At 38.3% G+C, this 10216-nt stretch overlaps 1 protein-coding gene across 4 annotated transcripts in view; it reads left to right on the top strand.

The window, feature by feature from the left end:
• TEX10 (testis expressed 10) overlaps window positions 1-10216 on the top strand; it is a 62991-nt gene that overhangs the window by 22475 nt on the left and 30300 nt on the right. For all 4 annotated transcript variants that reach the window (XR_004078120.2, XM_031036465.2, XM_006741095.3 and 1 more), the window contains exons 6-7: window positions 7383-7621; window positions 8348-8483. Coding sequence is in view for 3 of the 4 variants with exons in the window: in XM_031036465.2 (XP_030892325.1) it covers window positions 7383-7621; window positions 8348-8483 (375 nt within the window). In the remaining variant the exon portion in view is untranslated. The remainder of the gene's footprint in view (window positions 1-7382; window positions 7622-8347; window positions 8484-10216) is intronic.

The raw sequence follows: 10216 nt of genomic DNA, 5'->3' as shown, positions 1-10216 counted from the left end.
ATATTTTTTTATTCTTATGTTAATCCCCATACATTACATCATTAGTTCTAGATGAAGTGTTCCATGATTCATTGTTTGTGCATAACACCCAGTGCTCCATGCAGAATGTGCCCTCCTCAATACCCACCACCAGGCTAACCCATCCTCCCACCCCCCTCCCCTCTAGAACCCTCAGTTTGTTTTTCAGAGTCCATCGTCTTCTCATGGTTCATCCACCCCTCCGATTTCCCCCGCTTCATTCTTCCCCTCCCGCTACCTTCTTCTTCCTTTTTTTTTTCTTAACATATATTGCATTATTTGTTTCAGAGGTACAGATCTGAGATTCAACAGTCTTGCACAATTCACAGCGCTTACCAGAGCACATACCCTCCCCAGTGTCTAAGAAAACTTCTTTTTGTGCTCAAAATTTATTAATCTATGTGGTGATTATTCCAACAAGGTAATTCTAATATGTACTGGGAACAAATACTGTAACCGAAATAACATGAGTTCACTCCTTGGTGGGTTACATATAGAGATTACACCAGGTGGAGTTGTCACACAACAGAACCTATTTGCTGCAGATAAGGAGATCATGGGGAATAACTTCCAAAGCCTTGATTCCCTGAGTATGGGTGATCACGTTGTTCTTATTTAGGGTTTAGAATGAATATTGAGAAAGGGGAGCTTTGTCATCACATGTGAAGGCAGGCGTAAGTTTGTGCAGACATTATTAGGAAGCATGCCTGTACATGCATGCTATGTTATGAACCTTGTGTCCCTCCTGGGGTGGAGACTTTAACATTGTAATGAAGCAGAGATAACTGTCAGGGGAAGGGGCTTCGGGCAAGCTCTTAGGGTATAAACTGGATGGAGTCTTGAGCTCCTTATCTTAGGTAAGGAATGCAGGGCCTTGCTTACTTTTGAAACAGCACTGGGAGTTTCACCACTAATTTATTATTTCTGTTACGGTTAGCCTATTTACTGGCCTGTTAGTTTTTGCATTCCTCTAGTTCCCTTAAAATCCTTAACTACTGAGGTTTTTGTATTTCTTTGTTATTTTGACACCTCCTAGGATGTGCTGTAAGAGATGTGCTTAGGCTGGTAGAGCCAGTGGGGTACTGACCAGGGAAAATAGGAAAATAGCTGGGGACCTAAAATGACTTGTGTCATGAAAGCTGTGTCTTGTCTTCTCTTGGGGGCCCCGAATCTTTCTGTTTACAATACAGTTAAGTCTTGCCTTTGGCCTACAAATCAACTTGTGAGAGCAGAAGTTCACTACTGACTACAGTAGTCTGCTAGTTGGGAAGATTTACTATTATGCTGGGAAAATTAGTTTATTTTTCGAGAGTTAATGGAGAGCTTTGATTTGGCAAGTTGAGGTTGATTAAGTGCTGGTTGGGTCGTTGGGAATTTATTGCAAAATGTATTAGGAAAGATTGGTTTTCTGCTTATGGTATTGACAGGTTTCTTTTAGAAATTCTATTTGTCTTTAAAAAGTGAGCTATATTAAAGAAACAGTAAATATTCAGACAGTATGTGAATGATTAAATTTTAGAAAAAATTACTACCAAATAGATTTCTTTGTGGGAAAATAAGGACAGAATAGGGCCCAGAGAAAGAGTGGAGCAGGAATTGAGTATGTAAGGAGGCAGAATTCAAAAGGAAATTGACTTGCAGTTTTATCTGTAGAAGAAATTTGAGTTTCCTAAAGTTAAATTGAATAGAAATCTTTGTTAAGGGTAAAAGAAAAGATCATCTGGAACAGTGTAAAGTTTATTTGGTAAAAAGGAACTTTGTTCGATGTGTTAATATATAGAACATTTTCCTAACTGGTTTAAATAAGGATGCCACTGAAAATCCAGAATCTGAAATTCTTTTTTCTTTTTTTTCTTTTTCAAAATCTGAAATTCTTAGAGATGGGTATTACTTTGGGAGAACCTTAAGATAAACAGAACAAATTTGGTTGGGTATGGGGGAGGGAAGCTTACTGGGATATCCTATGAACAGTAGACCATTGTTGCTATTGTGAGACAGTTATAGTTAGCTGGCTTACTCTTACGTCATTTATCTAAGAAACAGTTCTCAAAGGGTGGTCTGTGACCTCTGGGCCTATAAAGTTAGACTATTTTTACAATTATATTAAGACATTATTTGCCTTTTTGATTTTTCTGACATTTACACCGATGGTACAAAAACAGTGGTGGGTAAAACTGCCAGTATCTTAGCATCAACTAAGGCAGTGGCACCAAACTGTACTAGTAAAACATTGTATTCTTCATCACTGTGCATTCACAGTTTAAAAGAACAAGCCAGAGCCACTTTCACATAAAAAGGTCCTTAATGAAGCAGTAAAAATTACTAATTTTATTAAGTCATGATCCTTGAGAACACTTTTTTTTTTTTTCCCATATTCAGTGTGATGAAATGGGGGAACTGGGGTAAAATATTTTGGCTGCATATACAGGATGATGTTTGTCTCAAGAAATACATTTTTGTGATTATTATACTTGTGAGTACTTTCTGTGACAGACACAATTTTAACTTGAAAGAATGAGTGACAGACAAACTGGTTATTCAGACTTGGGTATTTGGCAGTTATTTTCTCAAAATGAACAAAGAGCCTGTCAATTCCAAGAAAACACCTGACAGTATTTGTGCCAATGATAACATTTGAGCTTTCCATCAAAAATTAGTATTTTGGAGAACTTGTATCCACCACTTGAGTTTTATTAATGTATTTTCTGTTTTTTTGCTCTTCATTTTTTCATATATCTGTTTCCATCCATCTGGGATCATTTAGAATCTGCTGGAGGTTGTGTTTTGTTTGTTTTGTCTAAAAATAATATTTTTTCTTCATTTCTAGAGAGTGTTTTAGCAGAGTGTAATACTCTAGGTTTGGCACTTCTTTGAGCACACTGACTTTACTCTCTGCTGATTTTCATTGCTGTATTAAGTCAGCTATGAGTCTAACTGTTGTTAGTTTACAAAATTCCTGTTCCCACTCCCCATGATTTTTCTTTTTATTTTCTGCAGTTTCACAATGATGTATCCAGGTGGGTTTTTTTTTTTTTTTAAATTTTTTTATGCTCCTTGGGGTTCAGTGAACTTTTTCTTTTTTTTTTTTTTTTAAAGATTTTTTATTTATTTATTTGACAGAGAGAGACAGCGAGAGAGGGAACACAAGCAAGGGGAGTGTGAGAGGGAGAAGCAGGCTTCCCACGGAGCAGGGAGCCCCCGATGCGGGGCTCCATCCCAGGACCCTGAGATCATGACCTGAGCTGAAGACAGACGCTTAATGACTGAGCCACCCAGGCACCCCGGGGTTCAGTGAACTTCTTAAATATGAGATCTTAGGGGCGCCTGGGTGGCTCAGTCATTAAGCGTCTGCCTTCAGCTCAGGTCATGATCTCAGGGTCCTGGGATCGAGCCCCGCATCGGGCTCCCTGCTCTGCGGGAAGCCTGCTTCTCCCTCTCACACTCTCCTTGCTTGTGTTCCCTCTCTCGCTGTCTCTCTCTCTGTCAAATAAATAAATAAAAAATCTTTAAAAAAAAAAAATCAAATCTTAAATCTCGAATGAAATGTCTTTAAACAGATCTGATAAATTCTAATTAGCTTTAAAAGCATTACTGCAGTCCCATTTTTTTCCTTTCTGGTAAAGACTGATTAAACATATGTTAGACCTACTTACTGAATCTTCTATTTTTCTTTCTTTTTTACCTCATACCCACGAGCTTTTAATTATTAAGCTTTGTTTAGCTGAGCTCAGATACAAATCCACTGAGTTTTTGTTTTTTCATTTGTATAATTTCTGTCCATTTGCTCCCAGCACCATTTGTTGAAAAGACCATCCTTTCTCCATTGAATTGGTTTTGCTCTTTTGTTAGAGATTAGTTGATTAGATTTTTGTGGGTCTGTTTGGAGCTCTTTGTTCCATTAATCTGTATGTGTCTGTTCTTTTACCGATTCCATGATGTCTTGATTACTGTAGTTGTATAGTAACTTTTGAAATTGGGTAAAATGAGTCCTCTCGCTTTGTTCTGCCTCAGTCTTGGGTTGGGCATTTTAGGTCTTTTGCCTTTCCATATAAACTTCAGAATCAATTTATTGACGACTACAGATAGAATGCTGGGATTTTGATTTGAATTGTGTTGAACTAGTTGGGAGGAACTGTTATTTAAACCACTGGTATAGAGCAAAATTGGAATTAAGTTTTATCTAAGAGCTGTTTCTATTTCCAGTTCACCTTTCCCTGGATAATATATGAAAGTCCCCATGTTTGGCAGGCCCTGGGCTCTGATTTTTCCGTGAGGCCACTAAAAGGTTACATCAGTTTTGCAGCTTTTTCTTTGGAATTGGCATTTACCCTAAGGACAAAGCCTTGAGTGCTAGTATCTTGCTTTTTTTTCATAGATGTTGGGACCCAGTAAAATGTTCATTATCTTCTTAGCTCCTTTTTTTTTTTTTTAAAGATTTTATTTATTTATTTGAGAGAGAGAATGAGAGAGAGAGCAGATGAGAAGGGGGAGGGTCAGAGGGAGAAGCAGACTCCCTGCCGAGCAGGGAGCCCGATGCGGGACTCGATCCAGGGACTCCAGGATTATGACCTGAGCCGAAGGCAGTCGCTTAACCAACTGAGCCACCCAGGCACCCTATCTTCCTAGCTCTTGAATACTTTTGAGGTTTTTAAAAAATGATTTCATCTAGTTTTAATGTTGTTTTCAGGAAGGGGATTAGTTTGTAATCCACCTACATTACTGTTACTGAAAATTGGAGTATCCGCATTAACGTGCTTCCCTTATAGAATTGATGGTTGGCATATTTAGTCCTTAAAAATTTGTATAAAGTATTGGAGGAGCAGAATGAATTCTCCCAAGTTTGAAGTGTCCATTGAGAACTTCCAGACAGTAATAGATTATGCTGCTTGAGATAAACCTAGGGTAGATCTTGGGAAGCTCTACTTCTGAAGAAATGTGGCAATTAAGTTTTTGTGTGGTCTAGTTAATGTTAAAATGTGCTTTGGTTTTGGGCACTGTGCAATTTGGCAAAAAACCTTGTAGTAATTTGGGTTTGTGGTGTGTAGACTGCTAGTTATCTGTCCCATTCTCATTCATTCCTTTCTTAAATTCCAGTGTTTAGCTAGGAATAGGTCTATACAAAATAACTGGATTTCCTGCTGCTTTTGCAGCTAGGCGTGGTCATGTGAGTAATTTTCATTAAATAGCTTGGACTTCTTCTGGTGTCAGACTTGTACTTTGAGTTGTCTCTTGACTATCTCTGCCTGGAATTATACCAGAGACACTACAAGCTCCACATATCAAAAGTAATATTTATTTTCTGGATCTCTGCTCCTTCATTTATCCAGTCACCAGTGCTAAAACTTTTGATTCCTCCAATTCCCACCATCCCCAAACTCATATACATGTATACACTTCAACAAACTTCAAATCCGGCTAATTTTTTTTAAAGATTTTGTTTATTTATTTGAGAGAGAATGAGAGAGCGAGCAAGCACATGAGAGGGGGAGGGTCAGAGGGAGAAGCTGACTCCCCGCTGAGCAGGGAGCCTGATGTGGGACTCGATCCCAGGACTCCAGGATCATGATCTGAGTTGAAGGCAGTCGCTTAACAAACTGAGCCACCCAGGCACCCCAAATCCAGCTAATTTTTATTCTTTGTAAATGGTCCCGCCTTCTCCCAGTCCATACAACATTGACCTTGGTTCTTGAGATCGTCATGTCTTGCCTAGATTGCTACAACAGCCAAATAACTGCTTTTGTTTTTTTTTTTTTAAGATTTTATTCATTTGAGGGCGCCTGGGTGGCTCAGTTGGTTAAGCGACTGCCTTCGGCTCAGGTCATGATCCTGGAGTCCCGGGATCGAGGCCCACATCGGGCTCCCTGCTCAGCAGGGAGTCTGCTTCTCCCTCTGACCCTCCTCCCGCTCATGCTCTGTCTCTCATTCTCTCTCTCGCAAATAAATTTTAAAAAAAATCTTAAAAAAAAAAAAGATTTTATTCATTTGAGAGAGAGAGCACTAGTGAGGGGAGAGGCAGAGGGAGAGGGAGAAGCATACTCCGCTGAGTAGGGAACCCAACGTGGGGCTCAGTCCCAGGACCGGGAGATCATGACCTGAACAGAAGGCAGACACTTAACCAACTGAGCCACCCAAGCGCCCCTGCTTCTTTGTTTATAGTCTTGTAACTCTGATTTTTCCTTTTCTGTCTCCACAAATCACCCATCTGAAATAAATTTTCAACCATGTTACTCATGTGGTTGCAGAATTAATTTTAGTGCCCTTAGCCTTTCTGACTCTGTAATCTGGTTCCATTTTACCTTTCCAGGCTCATCTGTCATTCCTAACCCTACATTTGATGCTCTGATAGCACCAGATTTCTTTTATTTCCCTTCCCATGCATTCTTGGTTCTTCATTACTGTGTCCTTGCTCATGCTTGATATAGATTAACTTTTTCCTTTAAAATTGGTCAGATTTTTTAATTAACTTTACATTTTTTTTCTTTTTAAAGATTTTATTTATTTGACAGAGACACAGCGAGAGAGGGAACACAAGCAGGGGGAGTGGGAGAGGGAGAAGCAGGCTTCCCGCAGAGCAGGGAGCCCGATGCGGGGCTCGATCCCAGGACCCTGGGATCATGACCTGAGCCGAAGGCAGATGCTTAGCGACTGAGCCACCCAGGCACCCCTAACTTTCCATTTTTTGAAACCTGAAATAAATAGTCTTTGCTGTTGAATATGCCATAGTCTGAAATAGGTATTTATATTCTAAGTTGCAATTTCTGTTTTTATTGAAAGTATTTGAGATTTTTTTTTTGAGATTTCTTTTTTGAAATTTCTTTGAAGCTTTGAAAGAAATTTGTTTTATTTGGCTAGAAAAAAACGATTTTAATACGTGTATCATGTAAGTTGTTTCAGAACAGTGCTTATCTGGACCAGTCTCCTTATGTCACACATATGGAAATTGTGGCTAGGAGAAATTAGTGATTATGTGGTGAGTTAGAAGCAGAGTCAAGATCTCCTGTGACCTACATCCAAATATAAGTATCTGCTTTAAAAAAATCTTTAAGCATGTTGAGGTTCTCAAGTCTTATCTCCAAATTACGTTTAGGATTACCAAGCATTGTTATAAGGGCCTTTATTTTTTGTGAAGAGGAATTTGGGTAATGAACTGAGCAGTATACAAATTCATGTCTTCTTAAACAACCTAAAGGAATGGTTTATTTATAAAACGATGGCCTAAACCTTGCCTCTGTACCTGTCGTCTTGGCAGTTTATTTTAGAAGGAAATATTTTGACCTATTGATAGATTATTTTAAGTATTCTAAGTGAAGCAGGCATGGTAGATATAACACTTTATAGATGTGTGTGTCTTTGTTTATTTTTAGCATCAAGCATTGCACGATTCTCTCCAATAATGTAGATCATCTATTACTGAATTTAACACTGTCTGATATCATGGTCTCCCTGGCAAATGCCTCAACTTTGCAGAAGGATTCCAATTGGATAGAAATGATAAGGAAATTTGTGACAGAGACCCTTGAAGATGGCTTTAGGCTAAATAGTAAGCAGCTGAACAGATTGCTTGGGGTATCATGGAGATTAATGCAGATACAACCCAACAGAGGTAGGTGTTACTGCTTTGTCTTCTTAAGAGAGGAGCTCTTATGCATGCTAGTAGGGTCTAGCTTTGAATTAATCACTTTCAGACATTCCATGAGTCAGGTTAATTACATTCAAGCCATAAAAGGTAGCTTGTATAAGTATAAAGGACTATCTACTTGAACATCGAAGTTTTTTATGGCTCAGAGAATCTCTTTATCAGTGAGTAGGTGCACTCTGAAGCAATATGGTAACATTTCTAGTAGATTACAGACTTGAGTAAATTAAGACAGGTATTACTAAGAGGAAATGCCATTGAGCCTAAGAAATACCCTTCTCTGGTCTAGTTTGATTAGAAATTGAGCACTTTTCCCTTTTATCTGTATAGAATTCTCTACCTTTGTTCTAGCCTGAAGTTATGTCACATTAAGTTCTTTTTTAGTGTGACTTACTAATTCTTTTCATTCAAAAACAAAGCTTTCCTGTTTGATTCCTATCTTATTCATCTTTCTAATATCCTGGTTGTCATCACTACATAGGTTTGTTGTCCCTTAGGAAAATTTATACTATAATCTCTGGTTGGTTTGACTTTTATAGTAGGTCATTGCTACAGGACTTCAGGGGTAGTTACCAGTTTGTGACTAAGATCTGCTTTGTCACAGGAACAAAGTAAAGTGCTTCTGTGCTTTTAGAGGAATTAGAGCTGGTGAAGAAATATTTTTGCTTCATATGAAGTTGTTTTTGTTTTTAGAGGCTACAGAGTCTCTCATCAAGGCAGTTTATACATTGTATCAGCAGAGAGGCCTTCTCCTTCCAGTTCGGACTTTGTTACTGAAGTTTTTCAGTAAAATCTATCAAAAAGAAGAACTGAGATCTTACAGAGTCAGGTAAAGTTTCATTTATTTTGCCTTTCTTTTTCTTGTGGGTTTTTTTTTTTTTTTTAGTCTATTTAAATAGGACAAAAGAGTGATAAAATCTTTGGAGGAGTTCACTTTTCATCTCGTTTTGTTGCATGTAAGAAAAGATATAAAATTGTATAAAGAAGCATATATAATGGTGCCAGTAATCTTTTTGTATATAACCAAGCAGATAAAAGCCTCTTTGAGCTTGTATTTCCCCTTGTCCGTTTATATCTTAAGGACAGTTGGAATAACCTGTAGCAGCCTCAGCCTTTCTTTTGCTTTCCATAAAAATTATGGAGGTTGAACCACTAGCCCTTAATTACATTGGGTTATATGGTATAAGAATGAGGACGATAGAAGATGAGAATGTTTCTGGCTTAGTTTGGTGCTATCAAGGGAGATGGACAACACAAAGAGTAGAATTAAGGAATTAATTTTTTGATGTGAGTTTGAGGTATATTTCAGATAGGAAGATATCTTTAGACAGAAGATAAGGGTTGGGGATACCTCAGCATACATAGGTAGTTGAAACATTTGAGTCTTTAGTACAAACCAGGTGCTTTTCATAATTTATCTAAATCTCATACTCCTACTATGAGGTGTAGGTACTGTTACTTTCGTTTTATAGGAGGAAACTGAAGCTTAGGTTAAATCAGTTGGTGAGTGTCCTATAACTAATGGGAAACAGAGCTGGGACTTAAGTTCAGGTCTGTGTGACAAAAAGGTCATGCTTAAATCATTAAGCTCTTGAGGTGCAGCAAAAGTGATTGCTGTTACCTGAGTAAAGAGACATTGGAGCTTTACCAGGTACAAGTACAGTTGACCCTTGAACAGTGTGGGGGTTAGGGACACTGACACATACCCCCACTTCCCCCACCCCCTGGCACACAGTCAAAAATCTGTGTGTAACTTTTGACTCCCCCAAAACTTTACTAATAGCCTACTGTTGACTAGAAGCCTTACCGATAATAACAGTTGTTATACACATATTTTATGTTACATATATTATAGTCTTAAAATTACATCTGACTTCTTACGTGTATTTATGTTACGTATATTCTTTTTTTTTAGATTTTATTTATTTATTTGACAGAGAGAGACACAGCGAGAGAGGGAACACAAGCAGGGGGAGTGGGAGAGGGAGAAGCAGGCTTCCCGCGGAGCAGGGAGCCCGATGCGGGGCTCGATCCCAGGACCTGGAATCATGACCTGAGCCGAAGGCAGACGCTTAACGACTGAGCCACCCAGGCGCCCCTATGTTACATATATTCTTAAAGTTACACCCTAACTTCTAAGAAGAATATAATATTTTCAGTATTTCTAGGCTATGCACTTTGTGAGGTTTTCAAATTGTTCTCCAAAAAATTTTCCAATATATTTATTAAAAAAAAAACCTGCTTGTAAGTGGAGCCACGCAGTTCAAACCCATGTTGTTCAAGGGTCAGCTGTGTACTGAAGAACTAAAAATAACACAGGTTCAAAGCCATTTAGTCTGGGAACACCGTTTATTGAATGCATCAATGAGTTAATATAGTATAATAGCTAACAAATAGTACAAAGAGTAGTAGTGTCTGTGTTTTTTAAGATAAACATACAATTTAGATAGTGCCCCAAATTACATGGTCTTTTTAATTTAGTGGGTAAAACCCTGAAAAATGCTATAGCTAAATAAACGATGCTGCCATTCTTAGAAGCTCTCAAATGTTTAAATGAGTACA

This window comes from Leptonychotes weddellii, chromosome 14 (assembly GCF_054177405.1).
Source record: "Leptonychotes weddellii isolate Sample4059 chromosome 14, ASM5417740v2, whole genome shotgun sequence".
In the NCBI taxonomy this organism is placed as follows: domain Eukaryota; kingdom Metazoa; phylum Chordata; class Mammalia; order Carnivora; family Phocidae; genus Leptonychotes; species Leptonychotes weddellii.
Note: the sequence above shows the minus strand (reverse complement) of the source record. Positions and strands in the feature narration are given on the sequence as shown.